At 42.6% G+C, this 20,727-nt stretch overlaps 1 protein-coding gene across 4 annotated transcripts; it reads left to right on the top strand.

Moving 5' to 3' along the window:
- The first annotated feature begins 529 nt into the window (after positions 1–529).
- Positions 530–20,497, top strand: ckap5 (cytoskeleton associated protein 5). Of its 4 annotated transcripts, none has more exons than XM_029153457.3 (45): positions 530–682; positions 2,242–2,340; positions 2,807–3,000; positions 3,594–3,800; positions 4,128–4,299; positions 4,386–4,518; positions 4,635–4,735; positions 5,321–5,434; positions 5,549–5,653; positions 5,966–6,055; positions 6,406–6,570; positions 6,655–6,783; positions 6,879–7,034; positions 7,139–7,240; positions 7,406–7,516; positions 7,664–7,756; positions 7,893–8,078; positions 8,219–8,313; positions 8,478–8,661; positions 8,793–8,932; positions 9,417–9,591; positions 9,764–9,877; positions 10,105–10,233; positions 10,309–10,503; positions 10,586–10,712; positions 10,822–10,904; positions 11,169–11,279; positions 11,844–11,966; positions 12,353–12,502; positions 12,590–12,793; positions 12,870–13,005; positions 13,104–13,297; positions 13,391–13,563; positions 14,628–14,651; positions 15,678–15,851; positions 15,952–16,072; positions 16,330–16,509; positions 16,594–16,781; positions 16,883–16,958; positions 17,031–17,219; positions 17,334–17,471; positions 18,095–18,178; positions 18,305–18,464; positions 18,538–18,656; positions 18,813–20,497. In XM_029153457.3, exons 2-45 carry the CDS (start codon positions 2,284–2,286, stop codon positions 19,071–19,073), a joined length of 6,162 nt encoding a protein of 2,053 aa, XP_029009290.1. In that variant the 5' UTR covers positions 530–682; positions 2,242–2,283; the 3' UTR covers positions 19,074–20,497. The 4 variants fall into 4 exon arrangements, with proteins under 4 accessions (XP_029009290.1, XP_029009291.1, XP_055365711.1 ...); XM_029153458.3 differs by having other exon boundaries at positions 582–704; XM_055509736.1 differs by lacking the exons at positions 530–682; positions 11,169–11,279.
- Positions 20,498–20,727: the final 230 nt, after the last annotated feature.

Raw genomic sequence — 20,727 nt, 5'->3', positions numbered from 1 at the left:
CGGTTCGTCAATGCGTCACCTACCAACCAGTAAAGGATTTCCACCCTTTAGGGGTGGGTCGTAGTTTAAATCGAACCAATAATTAGCTTTGTCTAGAGACAAATAAGGAAGTCCATAATACTGTCGCTATTCAGTAAAATGCAATCGTGCGAAACGTGAACTCTACGTTGCGTTGTCTTTGTAGACGTTTTCCATTGTTAAATTGATTATTCGTGCAGTGAGACCATATTTTTGTCTAAATTCTCACACAATGACTTGTGTAGTCAGGGTGGTGCCCATGCACGCGCCACTCCTGTCTCTCCGCCCTTGGAGACATTTCAAAAGCCTTCACCAAGTTAGACGTCGCAAGTACCTTTGTGACCGGAAATGTACCTAGAAAATTAAAAGTTCACACGTTTGAAATGCACACCATGGCTTTTAAATACAATATCCCGTGCTTCACAGTGTTGTTTCCTTCAAGATAGACACTAAGAGACAATAGTTTTAAGTCAATTCGATACTTTGTTGAAAACGCTAATAGTTAAGTTAGCACATTTTATTTTGTACCGGAAGTTATTTGCTGTATTCTAGATGGCACTCGGGGCGACTATATAAAGCTAGGTTAGTCTTCTCTGTGGAACCCATTATCGCCGTCATCTAACCGGGCTACCAGCATTGTATTGTCTCCTAGAGACGCAAACAGGTATCCCACGTCTACAAAATTGGTAACTTCTTTTGGTTAAAGCTCGTGACTGACTCAGTTTGCATATCGGGTTGTTGTGGTTCTACAGCTGTCGAGGTGAAGTGCGTTGTTAGGCCTGGTTGCGTTGGCGCCGATAGAAGGTTAGCCTTGTTTGGAAGCAGCTAAAGGCTACTGAACGCTAGTGACGTTATTAACGATTAAGGTGGCAGTAAGAGCATTTATGGCCTGATGCATTTATACCAGATATGCTGTCGCCATGTTGCGGTTGGTCGCCAGTGTTTGCCGCTCGGCTTCAGCTGGAATGAGCGGGTTAGCGAGCTAACTCGTCAGTGATGTGTCAGTGTTGTTGCTAAGTTAGCGACTCACTGGCGCTCAAGTGACTGGTGCGTATTAGTAATTAGTTAAGATGCTGCCTGCTGCTCGTCTGGCCAGTTGGAAGCCAGCTGGTACCCGCTAGGTGACGACACGGCTTTCAGCCCGACCGGGTAGCTGGACGTAGACTCCACTAGGCTAGCTTTCATTGAGTCATGTTTCCAAACCACGCTTGCTTATTCTGGCATGCGTTTGAGTTTGATTCGCATCCCTGTGCTTCATATTGCAGGTGCTTTTGTAATACATGGTTACAGCTGGGTCATGGATCAGATGTTGTTGTAGGCCGTTTGTCTTTGGCCTTGACAGCTCGTTTACTGTTGGTTCTAAGCGCAATCACTCATGTCATAGAGGTTGGTAATTCTGCATTAACTGTCAGTGCTTTAGCCCGTCTGGGTTGTCATATCAGCGTTTTTGATATTTGAGGTCTGTTTCTGTCCAACTGTTTCTGCATCTTGCTGTTTTTTGCGGCTGCTCTGGCATTTGAATTTTCCCATTGTGGGATGAATAAAGATTTGTCTTAACTGTAAAGTAACGGCAGTCGCTCAGGGTCCCATGATCTACTTAAGAGTTCCCTCTCTTAAGAGAGATTCCCTTGTTTGTTTACTGCGGGCTCCAAGCTGACAGTGTTTTGCAGAAGTGTATAATTTCTTTAGTCTGTTTACTTGATGGATCAATGAGAAATCGGAATCCGTGGCCCCTCCCTGAATGTGCATTAGGCAATTGCATGACCTATGCTTTGAAGTGGAGGTTAGTAACATTTGAGGTCTTAAGCAGCCCAATATTCCTTTAACAAAAATTTGACGTTTCAAAGAACAAGTACAAACCTAAATTTAGGTTGATCACCTATGATCAGTGACAGAATATCAGTCTGGAGAATATGCAGCCCTGATGAGATGATGTTTGTTTGTTTGTTAGCCCCTTTGTTATTTTGCACTGTATGTTGACATCTTTGCAAAAAGAAATTGCATGACATTAAATGAAATCATTCATCCACTTGTAGCTATAAGCTGCAGTTCGTGGCTTGCAACAGATCTGTTCAACTCACCATTAGTTAGGCAATACACTGAAGTACTAAAAGCGATTTGATTGAAATTGTGGATGGTGTGGTCATTTGAAACTTAGAATCATATAAAACATGCCTAGTAGTAAATGGATGGTTACTAATGCTCCAAATTTTGTTGTTCCAGTTGAGTACATTTGGGGTAGCCTGCCCACCCCCAGCTCTCACCATGGGGGACGATAGCGAGTGGATGAAGCTTCCCATTGACCAGAAATGTGAACACAAGGTGATTAACTGATGTTGTTCCTTCAGAACTATTCTTAGTTTGTGCTAACTTAACTAGTTTAGTGGTTGAATTTAGATTGTTATAAAATCAAATCTGAGTTTTTTTCATGTCTAAATTTCCAAGATGTATGTATATATTGTTGTTTTGTTTATATAAATGCATTATTACAACTAATGTCCTGGAAAAATTGGAAGCACTGGTGCACTAAGCAGCATATGGGATGGTTCACCCAGCAGGAGTGAAGGTATCACAAATCCTCATTTAAGAGATTTCATGAGCAGAAGTACTAAGGACAGACTGCTACACTCCTAAACTCTGGGTTATCTGTAATAATATGTATTTTTATTTTCTTCCACATCTCATTGAATTACCTGTCAATGAGTAAATTTTGCAGCATACATGTATGACTTGCATCCCAATTGATGCACCTTGTAACACGATTTTGTTCATCCCTGTCGTTCTTTAGGTGTGGAAAGCCCGTCTTAATGGCTATGAGGAAGCTCTGAAGTTATTTCAGAGGATAGAAGATGAGAAGAGTCCAGAGTGGGGGAAGTACCTGGGACTCATCAAGAAGTTTGTTACTGAATCTAATGCTGTTGCTCAACTTAAAGGCCTGGAGGCAGCCCTGGCCTACATTGAGAATGCTCATGTAGCTGGCAAGTGAGTAGTTATGGAGGATGAAATTTGTGTGTGTGTGTGTGTGTGTGTGTGTGTGTGTGTGTGTGTGTGTGTGTGTGTGTGTGTGTGTGTGTGTGTGTGTGTGTGTGTGTGTGTGTGTGTGTGTGTGTGTGTGTGTGTGTGTGTGTGTGTGTGTGTGTGTGTGTGTGTGTGTGTGTGTGTGTGTGTGTGTGTGTGTGTGTGTGTGTGTGTGTGTGTGTGTGGCATGCATTTGCTGGACTAAATGAGGCATGGCAAAACATCTATATGAATGACATAGAAATAGCACTACTGGCAGCATAGAAACAGCATAGAAATAAATTGGGTATGTTTTTTTTTTTTATGCATACAAGTAACCTATTGGTTTTATATTGCTGCAATGTGTGTACATGTTTGGTTTATATTCTTCTTTTGTTTTTATATATCATTATACATTTATTCTAATGTAGAATGATAAAAAGGATTAAACCCCTTTTTCCCAAACATGATGTTAATACAATCTGCCAAAACCTCCCCATTATTAAGCCACACACATTGTTTTTGTGTCTGTTTGATGTACAATTAATAATGATGTGTTCATGTGTCTCTTGCCTCAGAACTACAGCTGAGGTGGTGTCGGGCGTGGTGACCAGAGTATTCAACCAGCCAAAAGCCCGGGCAAAGGAGCTTGGCACAGACATCTGCCTGATGTACATTGAAATAGAGAAGGCTGAGGTGGTACAAGATGAGCTGCTGAAAGGATTGGACAACAAAAATCCCAAGATAGTGGTGGCCTGCATCGAGACACTCAGGAAGGCCCTGAGGTCAGTCATTGTTTTCCTGAGTTGGAAGAAATGAGCTTGTGTGAGATTAAATATATTTTGTTGGGTGAAGAACTATATGACTGCTGTCACAGTAACTTTGCTTTAAATCCCCATTACACCACTTGAATCTTGACACACTAATTATGAAAAACTTAAGTCTCTGGAATCTTCTCCAAGCGAACAGTCAGGCTCAAATTAATGTGTTCTCTCCACTGAACCAGTATCAAGGTTGCACTCTTTCACCAACTAAGGATACTGACTTAGTTGTACTGGTACTTTATCATGCTGTGCTTTCCCCTACTAACCTCGTTATTATCTCTCCTTTAGTGAGTTTGGCTCAAAGATAGTGACATTAAAGCCAGTAGTGAAGATTTTAGCCAAGCAGTTCGAGTCCAGAGAGAAGGCAGTGAGAGATGAAGCCAAGCAGCTCGCTGTCGAGATCTACAAATGGATTAGAGATGCTCTGAGACCCTCACTGCAGAACATTAACTCTGTACAGGTGCGAACCTCCATATGCATACTGCCCTATCATAACACTGATATTTTTAAGAGTCAAATTAAAAAGCGTTACATTTGTGCCTGCAGCTGAAGGAGCTAGAGGAGGAGTGGGTGAAGCTGCCTTTGTCTCCTCCTAAGCAAACCAGGTTCTTGCGCTCCCAGCAGGACCTGAAGGCCAAATTTGAACAACAACAAGCACATGGGGGTGACAACTCTGAGGGTAGGTTGAACTGCTGCTAAACAAATATGTATGTATGTATGTATGTATGTACATCTTTTTGATGTTTCGTGAAGAGGAGCAGTATTATAATCCAGTGACTTCTGTCCTTATGTCAGGAGAGGATGAGGTGGAAGTGGCTGCAGCAGTGGATCCCTATGAACTACTAGAACCTGTGGAGATTTTGTCAAAGATGCCCAAAGACTTCTTTGAGAAAATAGTAAGTTTGATTATTGTTGGTTTTTAAGAATGCTGCTTGCTGTCCTAACTTCTCCAGACACATGCAATGACATAATTTCGGCCTGTCATTTACAAAGTATGGCTTCTGACTGTGCGTTAGGCACCAAAACTGTGTCCAACTGAGATCAGAATCAGAAAATGTAGAAAACATGCATTCTATTTCTGCTTATTTTAAAAAACAAAATATATTGCCATCATTTAGTAAATGTCAGCCAAAATCATAAATGTTAAACATGATAGTTGTGTGCGCATAGTAAAGTACTTTATGTAATGTTAGTGACGCACAGTTACTGCTACAGTACAGCTGCTGAATGAACTGTCCATATAAGCTGCAAGAGATAAGAATCAGTTAAAACTTTTTTTATTTTAATTGAATTTCATTTGGCACTTTTTGCATAGAAGGAAAGAATTGGTAATATCTGGAGGTGAGCACAAGTGGCATTAAAATAAGGTTACTGCACAGATAGAATCCTGTCCCTGGGTAACCTATGTACAACAAGTGTCAACTAAAATGAAAAAGGGTCATTGACACTTAAATGGGCAAAATGTTGTCTTGTTTCTGCAGGAAGCTAAGAAGTGGCAGGAAAGGAAAGAAGCCCTAGAAGCTGTGGAGGCTCTGACCAAGAACCCTAAACTAGAGAATGGAGACTATGGAGACCTTGTCAGGGCACTGAAAAAGGTGATGAGTCTTTGGTGATTTAAGTGAACTTGTGGATGTCACTGTTTTGACAGTTTGGTCTAGCACGGAGGGGGGGGGTCTGCTGTCTCATTGTACACTGGCTTAATGTTGCAGGTGGTGGGAAAGGATGCCAATGTGATGTTGGTGTCAATGGCAGCTAAATGCCTGGCTGGACTGGCCTCTGGTCTCAGGAAGAAATTTGGCACATATGCAGGACAGGTAAGTAACTCTTCATTTTTGTTTTATTCATTGTAGAGACATAGATTAAATGGCTTTAAAATATCAGATGTCAATCTTACTTCGATTGTTACAAATTGTCAAGTCAATTAAGGCCTTATGCAATAAAATACAGAACTGCTCATGTTTCTCATGATACTGTTAGCTCTATACTATGCTTTTTAATGGAGCTCTAATGAGGCAGCAAGATGCAACTACCACAGAATGATTTTGGGACCATCAGGAGCTAGCAAGTCCTGGTTCTGCTCAAATGCAGTCCTCTCATAAGTATTTGTGTTTCATGGGTGTGTTTAGGTAGTTCCAACTATTCTGGAGAAGTTCAAGGAGAAGAAACCTCAGGTAGTCCAGTCGCTGCAGGAGGCTATTGATGCCATTTTTCTCACTGTAAGTATAACATTAATGGTAAATGGTAAAGTTCTGAAACGCATGTGTAGAACTGAAGACAGTGTGGCTTTACTCAGTGTGTTGTCCTCTTTCTATAAGCAAGGTGTTTATTACGTCTTGATGCTTACTCAAGTCAGCAATTTCCTCCCCTTCTTTAAAACAGCTCTCATATGGGCTTATGCTATAAGACTGCAGAGTACTGATGTGGATTCTTCTCATTCTTAACCTAATGGCTGCTGTGGCTACTTATGGAGCACTCTATTGTCTCTTCAGACCACATCTAATGCATTTAAACTTAACATAGACTGCTAGATACTTTTCTATAGCATGTGTAATGTTGTTTTTTCCAGACCACTCTCCAGAACCTTTCAGAGGACATACTGGGTGTAATGGACAATAAGAACCCGTCTATTAAGCAGCAGGCCTCTCTGTTTCTGGCTCGCTCTATCAGACACTGCACACAGGCCACTCTACCCAAGAGCATCCTCAAACCCCTCTGTGCTGCTCTTATTAAGGTAATGTAATTCAATTGATCATATAAATAACTCAAGGCCTTCACAGATATAATGACAGGTTTCTTTGCTTTTGAACTACCACAGCAAGTGAATGATTCTGCTCCTGAAGTGCGTGATGCTGCTTTTGAAGCTCTGGGAACAGCCATGAAAGTGGTGGGAGAGAAAGCTGTAAACCCGTTCCTGGCAGATTTGGATAAACTCAAACTGGATAAGGTGTTAATCCATAGGAAAGGATGAGATGTAAAAACACTTTAGCTTTTAATTTTCACCATCCACTGCTTAACACTGTTCTTTGGTTCTAATGTCAGATAAAAGAGTGTGCTGATAAAGTGGAGCTCCCTGGAGGGAGAAAGGGAGGAGGTGCGGCGGATAAGAGGCCTGCAACCAAAGCACCTCCAACAGTTGAAGCTCCACCTAAATCATCTGCTCCACCCAAGAAGACCCAAACCACTTCTGCCAGCAAGGTACACACTGAGCCATAATCAGTGGCCTTTTGCTGTCACCTGTTGGCTCATTGCCACTGTAGCTAAGTTGCTTTAATCGTTTATGAATGCACTGTTTTATTTAGCCATCATCTGGCCCTGCCAAAAAAGGCAAACAAACATCTGCAGCTGGTGGGAAAACCAAGAAGACATCCGACACTAAAGAAGTCACAGAGAGCGAACTGTCTGTAAGTCAAAAACTTTTAAGATGAGTTTTACCTAATTTGGCTTAATTCAATGTCGACTCAACAAATTGAACAGAAACGCTTGCAATAAAACAATCAAAAAACAGTTAGTAAGATTAAGATGTAGTGATTTGGTATCATGGAGTGACCTGGGTTTGTGTCTGACAGCCTGAGCTGTGTGAGGAGCTGGCAGCCAGTGTACTTCCTGCCTCCTGTCTGCAGCAGCTGGACTCAGCCAACTGGAAGGAGAGACTGGCTAGTATGGAGGAGTTCCAGAAGGTACGGTCTCGCTCTCTTTATGACTCGCTCTCTCTTTATTTATAATTTTCTATTTTCTAATTTATTAACAAATAGCTCTTGCATGTCATTACCTGGTCAATAATTATGTGCAGGAATGTTAACCTGTGCTTTGATTGTTGCTTCTAGGCCGTTGAGACCATGGACAAGGCAGAGATGCCCTGTCAGGCCTTAGTAAGGATGCTGGCCAAGAAACCAGGCTGGAAAGAGACTAACTTCCAGGTAACATATCAGTGCAGCAGCTGCTCGGAATCATTGCACTTTATTGACTCAGATCTTCAGTATTGCATTGCCAGATTCTTACTTTTGCAGAGCTCAATTCAAAGGGCTGAGCCCTAACATCTCTCATCCTGTGTAGGTGATGCAGATGAAGCTGCACATTGTGGCTCTTATTGCTCAGAGAGGACAGTTCTCCAAGACATCAGCCTTTATGGTTTTAGATGGTTTGGTGGACAAGATCGGTGACATTAAATGTGGCGTGAATGCCAAAGAAGGCCTGACTGCTATTGGAGAGGCCTGCTCACTGCCATGGACTGCAGAACAGGTTTGTGTTGATCGGTTGTTTTTGTTTGTTTGTCTCTCGCTCTCGCGCTCTCTCTCTCTCTCTCTCTCTCTCTCGGGTGTAAAGTAAATGTGCTGTCAATTAATATTATTCGCAAGAATTTACACTTTTTTTTTTCTCAGGTTGTCTCTATGGCATTTGCACAGAAGAATCCCAAGAACCAGGCAGAGACTCTCAACTGGCTGGCTAACGCCATGAAGGAGTTTGGCTTTGCTGGGTAATTTCAGCCTGAACAATTCGTTTAAAGACTACATTCATTTTTCCAAACACTTCACTCGCTATTTTCTCTCAAGGCAACAGATCCTTGTCACTCCAAGGCTTGTAAGAGAATGTGGGAGGATGTGTTGGTTACTCTTTACTGTCTCTCTCTCTCACCTTTAGCATAAATGTGAAGGCTTTCATCAACAATGTGAAGACTGCTCTGGCAGCCACTAACCCTGCAGTGCGAACAGCAGCAATCACCCTGCTGGGAGTTATGTACCTTTATATGGGAGCTCCACTACGCATGTTCTTTGAAGATGAGAAGCCAGCTCTCCTTTCACAGATAGATGCTGAGTTTGAAAAGGTAGGTTTAATCTAACCTAAGGTTGTCTGAAAATGTGTTGATCCTATTTACCACAGGTTACCGAGGTTGTAATTTAGCTCCGTATTCTCTAGTGATGTCTCTCTTTCACATCTGTCTTTGTTGCTCTGTAGATGCAGGGTCAGTCTCCACCAGCCCCATTCAGGTCTGTGAAGAAGGCAGCAGCTGAAGAGGAGGGTGATGATGGAGAGGAGCAGGAGGAGGATGGAGGAGGACAGGCCATTATGGACCTACTTCCCAGAACAGATATCGGGTAACTAAACACTGATTTTTATTATTTTTTTTTTTAATTCACAAATTCCTTCAAATTACATCTGTGATTTTTTTTCTGCCTCTTCCTAAAGTTTTTATTTGACTTTACTGTAAATATCTTCTATCTTACTGTAAATATCTATCTAACATTCATCTCAAAAGTAGTAAGCATCTAAATTTAGCTCCCCACCCTGTAAAATAATCAGATAAAAATGAAAAAGACATTTTAGTTAACCCTTTAATCATGGTTCCTTTTTTGCTTCAGTCAATTTAAAATCTCGATGGTACATCAAACTTTCTAACTGGATTCATCCTATAAAAGTAAAGATGGCACTAAATTTCCCTTAAAGCTTGTTGTAGCGTGATATGTTGACCCATGTAACCCTTGATCCTTTCTTTTGTTGCTGTCTTTAATGTGGGAAGTAACTTGCTTAATATTGTTTGCTATTACACTGACTCCTATTCTTTTTTTGTTTACCTGCAAGTGACAAGATCACTTCTGATCTTGTGTCCAAAATTGGGGATAAGAACTGGAAAATCCGAAAGGAGGGTCTAGACGAGACTGCAGCCATAATCTCTGAGGCCAAATTCATTACAGCCAACCTTGGGGAGCTGCCCCTGGCTCTTAAAGGACGACTGAGTGATTCCAATAAGATCCTGGTTAGTCTTAACAATCTAATAACAGATCTCATTGTAACTCCAGGTCCGGTCATGGCTGACTTTTAGCCAGCACAGCTTTAACAATAGTGTAACTTTTATAATTTAAAAGGATAGCATCAGTAATGTTTCAATGCCAAAGTGGTACAAATGTAGAAATGTTCTTTTTCACCAGGTCCAACAGACCTTAACAATCCTGCAGCAGCTGGCTACAGCCATGGGGCCTGGTCTCAAGCAGCATGTCAAAGCACTGGGAATCCCTGTTATCACTGTACTAGGAGACAGCAAGGTGCCCACACAAATACACCACAAGCAACATTGAGCGTGCGCTACACATTCAAGAAGTACACATTATGTCATAGATGAAGCTCTTGGTTCAGAGCGTAATTAATTACTCATGAAGATGAAAATATATAGCACAAGTGGATCATACTGATGACAGAATTTGTACAGAATGACAGGAAATGACTAAACGAGTGTCAACAGTGGTGTTGACCTGGCACTGTTTCTCTGCAGCCTAATGTCAGGGCGACTGCCATGACAACTTTGCAGGCCTGGGTGGAGCAGACTGGGATGAAGGAATGGCTGGAGGGAGAGGATTTGTCAGAGGAGCTGAAGAGAGAGAATCCCTTCCTTCGACAGGAGGTTAGAACAGTGAAACGACTTTGGTTCTCATCTGGGAAGTTAACACACCATGTGCTGATAAAACTCTTCCCACAGATGCTGGGCTGGTTAGCAGAGAAGCTGCCCACTATGAGGACTGTGCCAGGGGATTTGATGCTGTGTGTCCCCCAGCTCTATGCCTGCCTGGAGGACAGGAATGGAGACGTGCGCAAGAAAGCTCAAGATGCCCTGCCCACATTCATGATGCACCTGGGCTATGACAAGATGACTAAAGCTACAGGGAAACTCAAAGTACTGAACTTTCCTAAGATAATTTCCATGAGTCAGCCTCATAGAGCTGGCAATGATTCATAACTGTCGTACCTTCTTCTAGCCTGCATCCAAGGACCAGGTAGTAGCCATGTTGGAGAAAGCCAGAGCAGTGATGCCAGCTAAACCAGCTGCTCCTGCCAAAGCTGGAGGCAGTAAAGCAATCTCAGAACCAAGCAGATCTGCTTCAGGTTTGTATTAGATTTTCCGAAGGTCCATTCATAGTGCAACGGTGATGATCAGTGTTTTTTCAGTTTTTTTTTTTAAGTTGTTTAAAGGTTGACTTTTTGTGTTTTGCAGCCTCCAGGTCTCAGCCAGTTAGTGATGACGTAGACAGTAAACCGGAAGCCAAGAAGGTTCGAGGAGGAGTTGCTGCTAAGAAAGTACGTCTGGGTTGACGGGAAGATTCTGTTACTCCATGTGCTGCCATTCTAGACTCTCTGGTCACATAAATAATGTACTGGAGAATTTTAGAACCAAAACTGCATCAACTGCACTGATCTGTGTTAACGTGCACCACACATGCACTGGTCGTACATCAGTTGTCAGTCATTGGATCTTGTTTCTTTTTTTTGATTCTTCACTCCATGTAGACTTTTAGTCTTCCCAAGATGTGAACTGTAAAATATGGTTTTGTATTTACCTAGCCACCCTTCCCTCCCGAGGAACCCACCCCTCCCCCTTCCTCCAAGGACACGGACAGTAATACTAGTAAAAAGACCCCCAGCAAAGGGAAGGCTGCTGCTGGCAGCCAACAGGTAGATGTGTGACAGGTGTCCACCTGATCAAACCTGGTCTAGAATATATTTAACATCATGTGCGTGCTGCTGTTTCACAAAGAGTTTCTCAGTGGACACTCGGTTGACCCCTGTCTAGACTATCTGATTCCCAGTCTAAGCCTGTCTGTCTCTAATTGCTACTTCCACTGTGAATCGAATACACACAGGTGAAATCTGATTTATCTCAGGCTAGCATGGTCGACGTTAAAAGCTTAATATAGTGCAGTAATTGCATGCTTACAGTACAACTAGAAGGGCACATGTTCACTTAGATGTTTCTGCTCACTGCATGAATGTGTGTTTCAATGTTAGTATGTTCTGTTTTGGGCTCACACCAGTGTTTCTATGCTTTATTTGTGTGATAACCTGCTTCTCAGCATAAGCACAGACTGATGTCTCCTGTTTCACTCTACTGTCACCTACACACCTTTGCTCCGTGTTCAAGAATTACATCTAAAGCTATTGTCACCTGGAGTACAGGTTCCACCACTGTGTTTCATCTTGATTGTGATTTTTTTTTTTTTTTTGCTTCCTTCACTTCAGGGTGCAGCTGCCAAGAAGCCATCATCCAAAGGCATGAAGGAAGATGAAGATAAGTCTGGACCAATCTTTATTCTCATTCCTAACGCTAAGGAGCAGAGAATCAAAGAGGAAAAACAACTCAAGGTGTGTAATGAGTAAAATGATGCAATAAACTAGTTTGCGCTGTGTCCACATACATGTATATACATATAATCACTCTTTAGCTTACAGTACTCATTTCAAGGACAGGATTTGATTATGGTTAGTTGTTATAGTTTTTGCCTTTTCGGGCTTACGGCACCTGAGTTCTCTGAACTCAGGGCTACATATACTGTTGTGTAATAAAACTATATTGTAACTGTGCCAAGATCATTTCAAAATCATTAAGCAACATTTATTTATAACTTATAAACTACATTACTTCAAATTCATATAGAATATAACAATATGAAAGCACATTTGGAAAAAATCTACTTTAACGTGAGAAATTCTCCAGGCAGCAGTTAAAATCACTTCTTTGTGTGTTTTAGATTTTGAAGTGGAACTTTATTACTCCTCGAGATGAATATTTGGAGCAGCTGAAGACGCAGATGTCCACCTGCTTTGCTAAGTGGTTGCAAGATGAGCTCTTTCACTTTGACTTCCAGAGACACGTCAAAGCCATAGGAGTTATGATTGAGGTGATGCTTTAAAGACCTTACCTCATGTTGCTGCCAAAACTGTCCAATCTGAAAAACAACTTGTCTTCCTTTGTATCCATTGACCAGAGGCTGGAGAGTGAGCGTGATGCCACAATCAGCTGTCTGGACCTTATTCTGAAATGGTTCACCCTCCGCTTCTTCGACACCAACACCACTGTGCTGATGAAGGTGCTGGAGTATCTAAAGCTGCTTTTTGCCATGCTGAACAGAGAGAACTACCACTTGACTGAGTATGAGGCCAATTCCTTCGTCCCTTACCTCATACTCAAGGTGAACCCACGTCACCCTTGAAATTATTAAAAAAAGGCCCAACGCTTTTGCTCAGTTGTTTGTCCCCCTTCTTCAGGTCGGAGAGTCAAAAGATGTGGTACGCAAAGATGTACGGGCCATACTTGCCATGCTGTGTAAAGTTTATCCAGCATCTAAGGTCTTCCCTTTCCTCATGGATGGAACGAAGTCCAAAAACTCCAAACAAAGAGCTGGTATGTCTTAATATACAGCTACTGGTTAAGCTGCACTGGTGCTAATTTCAACATTCTATTCCCTTTTTATAACTTGGGGTGATGATTTTTGTTCATAGAATGCCTGGAGGAGTTGGGCTGTTTAATAGAGGGCTATGGAATGAATGTATGCCAGCCAACGCCGGCTAAGTCTCTGAAGGAGATCGCAGTTCACATCGGCGACAGAGACACATCGGTTCGCAATGCTGCCCTCAACACAGTAGTGGCCGTCTACAATGTCTGTGGTGAACAAGTCTACAAACTCATAGGAAATGTAAGCTAGAAATCACAACACTGTGCTATTAGAACATGGTCCCATGTCTCACGCTGCAGTTTTAAATGTTTCTTCGCACATTCTTGTTTACAGCTGTCAGAAAAGGACATGAGCATGTTGGAGGAGAGAATCAAGCGTTCAGCCAAGAAGACCCCTGCAGCCCCGGCCAAGCAGAGTGCACCAGAGAGGTCTCAGAAAGAGCACCCAGCGAATCCCAATGCCACCTTCCTCCGCAAGACTCCTCAGGAGGACCCCAACAAGCTCAAGTAGGTCAAATGATTTGTTTGTAGGATGCATTATGTTGAGTCTAAAGTTATCAACAGTATAATGTAAAATAATAAATTAATGAAAAATTATGACTTAAAAAAATGCATGAGACGATTTTTAGATCTGGGTGTTATTGTATATACTTTATATTAAACATCAATCTGACCAGAAATCTGTGCGTTTGAATTGCTGTTGTTTCCATTCTCCAATTTGAAATGGAGAATGGAAACACAAATGTCTACTGCCTCTTGTCCAGGTTCAGCTGCAGACCTTACAGCTGAGTTGTTACATTTCTGATATAATGCAAAATTATTTGCATTACATTTGCAACTCAATGCAGTAGTGGTTTAAACACTATGAACCACTGTCTGTCTGAATCATTAAATAGACATTAAGTCAAAATCAATTGTGTTTTAAAGAAACTACTTACCATACCATACTTACCATACACTTATCATACAAAATCATGTCTATTCATTATTACCGACTGCCCAAGAAAACTGCTTCATCACATTTAGTACAGTATCACTTGAGAGAACATAAATGATCAACCACAGGAAGGATACATTAATGCTGAGGCCAAGTGTTTAGACCTGACAATGAAACTGTTCAGATATTAACCTGTAGGCTATTTAACCAATGCTTTATACAAGTGTCTCCAGTAGCTAGTGTTTCTGTATCTTGTGACAGACCTGCACGTTACCCGTTCTATCAAACTAACACCTTTTGATTTCAGATTTGTGGACTGTGGTGACTGTAGATAGATTTCATGCCATAAATCTGCTGACAACTAAACTATCCTTCTCTTTTTGCCTCGTGTTTACAGAGTCATTGCATGTGGGGTTGCTCTCACAGATACATCTCCCATTCTATAGAGACTGACCCATAGAACTTTCATCATTCACCATGTCTGTGAAACCAGCCTTAATGTGCATGTGTCTACTTCTGACTTTTGGAAGTCTTAATCCTTCATCTTTCTTCCTGTGTGGTTTGGTTTTATTTATTTTATTTTTTTTATTTCCTCCTCCTCTCTCTGCTCCGCCTGCCTTCCTTTCCGGAGCAGAATAATGTATCGCACGTATAGGATGTGAGTACCTCCTCCCTGTCATTGATCCTCTTCTGTGTTGTACTGCTACCACTAATCTTTGAATGTGATCTAGGACCGTTTCATGAGGTGCATGATCAGACCTGCCTGATTGTCACATTTGACTTTTAGCCAAGTGCTTGACATCTGAGAGAGAAAGGGTCTCATCGTCTTCCTCTATGACTAAAGTTCAAAATGTGCCGTCATGTGTATTGTGGTCTTGTATGTTATGTCTATTGAAAGTCTCTCTCTCACATACTGCCAGTGGAGGATTGAAAGTCTCTCTCTCACATACTGCCAGTGGAGGATTGATGAGCTTGTATGCTGTTCATAGGATCTTGCATCATTCATTTGGAAAACTATTGTCTATAAATCATAAACATAATTTAAAAAATACATATTGTGAGATAAAAGCAGGAGAAAGATAAGAGAGGTGTGAGGGGGAAACAGCGCTAATGACCTACAAAGCTTTGTTGGTGTCAGTGAGCATTTTATCTGAAACCTCAGTATGTCATTCAGATGTGTAAATACTTAAGACTGACTTTACAGCCTGATGTTAGGGATTACTTACTTACAAGGCCAATGCCACCTGCTGGTTTTAAAACTAGAACAGCCCATCAATTGACCGTTATCTTACCAATCTGTGTCTGAAACTTACAGGTCAGTTATGGACATTGTTTAGGGTGGGTGCTGGGTGTGAGGTTGTCTAATGCTGCAGCTATAATGACACAACAAAGCATGCAAAGGGTTGATTTAAAAACCTATCACTAGTGTTGACTTGGTTTGATCAGTCAGTGGATATAGTGATACACAGTGATTTAGAGAACTCCCAAACCTTTTAGTTTTACAAGTGGGTGATTGTGATGTGCCAATCCAAATATTGTTTTGCAATGTTTAATAGAATATAATTTGCTGTTTCTTGGTAAAATAGTTAATCTTTCTGTATAGTATCAGATCAAAAACGTCACATCCTAAGACAACTTTTCTCATGATTACTAGTAATTACGTTTCACTCACTCCTCTATCCAGCCAAGCCCGCCAGAACAGCCAGCACAGCGAGTCCTCCCACCCCTCCATCCCCAAGGAGTACCAGTTAGACCTGGACATGATTGAGATGGACCACAGCCAAGTGTGTGAGCTACCAGACCTCGTCCAACACAAACTGGATGAACTCTTGGAGCCCATCATGATCCCAGAACCCAAGTAAATGCAGACATACGGCTGATATGTGTCTATGTTCATCTCTCAGTGATGGAACCATACTGTTACTGAAACCATACTAAAACTTTTTTTTTTTTTTAAGGATATGCTCTGTGTCTCCGCACTTTGATGACCTCCACAACAGCACAGCCTCCACCATCAACTTTGTGATCTCTCAGGTGGCTAGTAGTGACATGAACACCAGTATCCAGGCACTGGCACAGGTATAATATCACTCCTGTAAACCCAGCTTATGGTTCATCATAGTGTAGAAGCAGTGGTTGTTAATGTGTGTAGACCTTACATAAACATCTAGCATGAATATATATATTTAAAAGCTTGGCTTTAGGTTCCTTACCTGCTGCAATACTTGCTTTAGCAATATTATTGAAACCCACAAAGCAAATAGGCACAACTATTGGTAAGCTGAACTAGTCATATGTGTTAAAGCTGCTGTAAAGTGCGTGATGTCCCCTGACAGATTGACGAGGTGCTACGCCAGGAGGACAAAGCAGACGTGATGTCTGGGCACATCGATCAGTTCCTTATTGCTACCTTCATGCAGCTGAGGCTTATCTACAGCACGCACCTGGCTGATGACCGGCTGGACAAGAAGGACATCATCAAACTGTACAGCTGCATCATAGGGAACATGCTGTCTGTGAGTCAGTGCTATAGTGCTCATTTATGTGATTCTGTAGTAGTTAAGATCATAACACCTTTATAAACCTTCCCACTCTCCTAGTTGTTCTCTATGGAGTCCCTGGCCAGAGAGGCATCAATGGGTGTGCTGAAGGACCTGATGCACGGTCTGATTACACTGATTCTGGATGTCAGAGTGGAAGACATAGAAGATGGACAGCAGCTGATCAGATCAGTCAATCTGCTGGTGACCAGAGTCCTGGAGAAGTCTGATGAGACAAACATGATTAGGTCAGCACATAGTTGCGCTGTAGTTTAACTAAAGGATGCAGTGACCTGTTTGTGCAGTCATGGCTCCCTCCTGCTTTTGCTAACTCCTTCCATCTCTGTAGTGCTCTGCTGGTGTTGCTTCAGGACAGTTTAGTCACAACAGCTGGTCCTCCTATGTTTGCTGAACTGGTCATGAAGGTAAGCACAATCACAGACACATAACCTGGCATGTAACTGCTGGACTCTGACCTGCTCTGTCTGTGTGTTCAGTGTCTGTGGAGGATGACCCGCTCCCTCCCAGAGACTATCAACAGCATCAACCTTGATCGGATCTTACTAGACATCCACAACTTCATGAAGGTGTTCCCTAAGGAGAAACTGAAGCAGCTCAAGAGCGATGTCCCACACAGAACCCTCAAGACTCTGTTACACACTCTCTGCAGGCTCACAGGCTCCAAGGTGACAGTCTGTTTCATGTGTACCTAAATTGTGCTTAAAAGCTTTAGATGTCAATTATTGTTGTGACCTGTATCAATTGTTAATGGGTCAAACTGCTAATGTCTTGCTAAACAGATCCTGGACCACTTATCCATGATAGAGAACCGCAATGAGTCGGAGCTGGAGGCACATCTGAGACGTGTGATCAAACACTCGGGAAATTTGTCAGGACTCAAGAGTGACCGAGGCAATGAGAAGGGTGGTCTGCGTACGGTGAGCAGCCCATAAAAATGCTAGAAGCATCTCCAAATCCACATCCCATTATTATCGTTTCATATATACTGCTGCAGTTGCCCTACACACTGCAACTTGACTTTTGCCGTCTACTGTCTTTAAACTCTCACAGCACCAATATCCTACAGTCTTTACTGTTCAGTCTGGAAAAGACTATGGGCAGCTTTTTGTGGAGGGGGACACAACCCACACATAGACTAGTTACATGTTTAGCCAGGTCCTCCTTTTTATTTTTTGTAGTTTTTCCACTGTACTTGTACATATGCTTTAGATTTGCTGATGGAATGGAGGCATCCTCAACCCAAACTCCTCTTTCTCAAATAATATTGCCCAAGGTCTGTCGTTGTTTCTAGAAGTCAAACTGACGCAAATTTAAATTACATTAAGCACAACTACATTGTCACCACTTCAAAGAGCTTTCAGAACTTTATAAATGGTTTATTTGGGGTCAGTTCTGGAAAACAAAGCTGCGACCTTGCAACTGTGGAAGTTCTCTATGCTTTGGTCTTGACTTCATCATTGCACATCTGCTTTAAGTGGCTATTTGATTATTGGCCAAATTAATATGTGTTGTCAGTAATGTAATATTAATTTGTTCCCAGGATGAGCGAATGTCAAAGGCAAAGGTCAGTGACATCCTGTCTGAAATCTTCAAGAAGATTGGTTCCAAGGAGAACACAAAAGAGGTCGGCCCAACTTTTTTTTTTTTTTTTTCCCCCCCCAAGAGCTCCACAGACCGAAACAGATGTTAATTACATAGACTCTAGAACAGGTGAACTAATGTATTGTTTGTTTGTTTGTTTCCACGTTAGGGTTTGACAGAGTTGTACGAGTACAAACAGAAGTACTCTGACGCAGACCTCGAGCCATTCTTAAAGAACACGTCCCAGTTCTTCCAGAGCTACGTGGAACGAGGCCTGCGCATGATCGAATCTGAGCGGGAAGGCAAAGGTCGAATCCAAACCTCAGCAGGTGCAACAGGTCGCTGTGCATTCAGAAGAGACAGGGGTGGGGATTGTGTAGTGACATGTGTTTGTTTTGGCAGTGATCCCTCAGCATGGAGTGGAGTCCACTCTGAGCAGCAATGAGGAGCTGAAACCCGCGGTTTACTATGAGAGACTCAAGATCCTAAGACAGCGACAAGGCCTGGAAAACACCTCCAGGGTCAGTTCAGTCACTTTATGTGGGTGTTAGGAAAGGTCCTCAGACCTTGATGGAGGGATTGAATGAAGAGAGATGGGTGTGCTTATGTGCTTGGAAGGAAAGAACAAGGAAGGTTTAAAATGGCTCAAAGCTAATCTCTCCCTCCATGTGTTGCAGGGCGGTGGCGGAGGCGAGGACGAGCCCCAGCAGAGGCCTCCCATCTCATCCCTGCTGACTTCGAAACCGTCCGTGGCGTCCTCCACCGATATGCTCCACAGCAAGCTGTCCCAGCTCAAAGAGTCCAGGGAGCTGTACCAGCAGGAGCACAACGCGCACTCGCACTCCACAACACACACGCACACCCGCTCTGCCTCACCGGCGGCTAACCTGGACGACCTGAAGAAGCGTCTGGAGAGAATAAAGAGCAACCGGCAGTGAGCACGGCGTCCCTGCCTCATGTCATCTGCAGAGCCCACATCTCCCAGTGTTCACCTCTTTTACACTCACTTTATCTTCTTAGATGCTAGGTGGAAATAAAAAGCACTAACTTCGCCCAATCAGGTCGTAGCAACAGACACACACTCAGATTACCTTACTCCACCCACTGTGCCTGTACTATGAAGGAAATCTGCCCTTGTTTAGGTAACTGTCAGATTGAAATAATCTGAATCCAAACGCGCACTGCGAGAGCCGTCCCAGCGTGTTTCACCAAGTACTCGTACAGATGGACAGATGCTTTTCTTTGTCAAGTTTCTTTTCAGTGTCAGGGAGAGTCATGTGTACAGCTCCTAGTCCTGTAGTTGCCCCCTCCTCCACTCTCCTGTCAACTACTCGCTGTATTATGACGCCATCACCAACTCGTGCTAGAATCACTAAACTATATGCTTGTGGGTGTTGTGACGTCTGTTTGGTTGCAGGGTGCCTCGTCCTAATGTGTTCGGATAGATCCATGTCTGTGTGGCTGTGTAAATGCAGTGACTGCCCCCTTGTGGCTGGTCGGTCACGATTGCTCATGTGTAGGTGATAAGATAATGATTTGGAAGATTTGCAGAAACTTGGCGTTTACTGTGTATCTGTAGAATTCTAAACAGGCTTTAAAGGTGCAGCGCTTACAGTGAAGTGTCTGATTTTCTGCCAATCTCAGACACTTTCCTTGAGTCTGCAGTGAACATCCAGCATCCATCCCTGTCATCCCCTCTACAAGCCTCCACTCTGCAGTTGTTTGACAGCTACTTGGGTTTGTTTTCATTCCCTACTACACATTTGCCAGAGGTTTTGTATCTTTTCTGAAGTGGACCTGTCTGCTTCCCTCCTTGCTATTAAAAGCAGAAGACATCTGGGGTGGGGCCCATGTTAAGCTCCTGCTTCTGTTTTGGACACAGTTTAGCACGTCTCAGCTGGTGAGCTGGCTGTCCTGGTGGTGACCTCCGCTGCCTCTGTAAGCAGCCAAACCAAGCAGGACTGTACATACTGTATGTAACGCCCCTCCAGTTATTCCCCAGGAGCCGAGGCGCCGGCTGCAGCTCAGTCAGCGTAAAGCATTGACCAAACTGGATGTATCTGGGTCAGTGTTTGTGTGTAGGCTTAAGGAGCATGGCATGAAGTCAGTAATTGTTTTAAATTTCTCATGTAAATAAAGTTTGCGTTTAAAAACCTGCTATTAATTCACTCATTTTCTGTCAGATGACGACAGCAGAGTCTTCCGTCATCTGATCTGTAGCCGAATGTTGAATAACAAACAAATAACATTGTTTTTGTAATTAATTCACGTGTGTACTAGTCTTTCACTGTTACTCTTCAGCTTTCCTTGTATAACCCATAGTGTAACATGGCAATAAAGTCATTTTTTTAACTATTCACAAGTGCAAATTTTCTGTTTGCTGGTTGTTATAAGGAAAGGTTGATGTTTGAATGGGTGGCACTGGGCCCAGATCAGTCTTCATGAAGCTGTTGCCTGTGGAGGTTCTGTTCCTATCAGATACATGTAGAGAGTTTCCCCTTTTGTACAGAGTAGTGGTGTTTACTTCCTTCTCTAAATGCATTTAGGTATGATGATTGTGCAGCAGGGAGAACTATCAATAGCCTAAAAAGC

This window comes from Betta splendens, chromosome 6 (assembly GCF_900634795.4).
Source record: "Betta splendens chromosome 6, fBetSpl5.4, whole genome shotgun sequence".
NCBI lineage: Eukaryota > Metazoa > Chordata > Actinopteri > Anabantiformes > Osphronemidae > Betta > Betta splendens.
The sequence above is the reverse complement of the archived record's forward strand: the minus strand, read 5'-3'. Positions and strand labels throughout refer to the sequence as shown.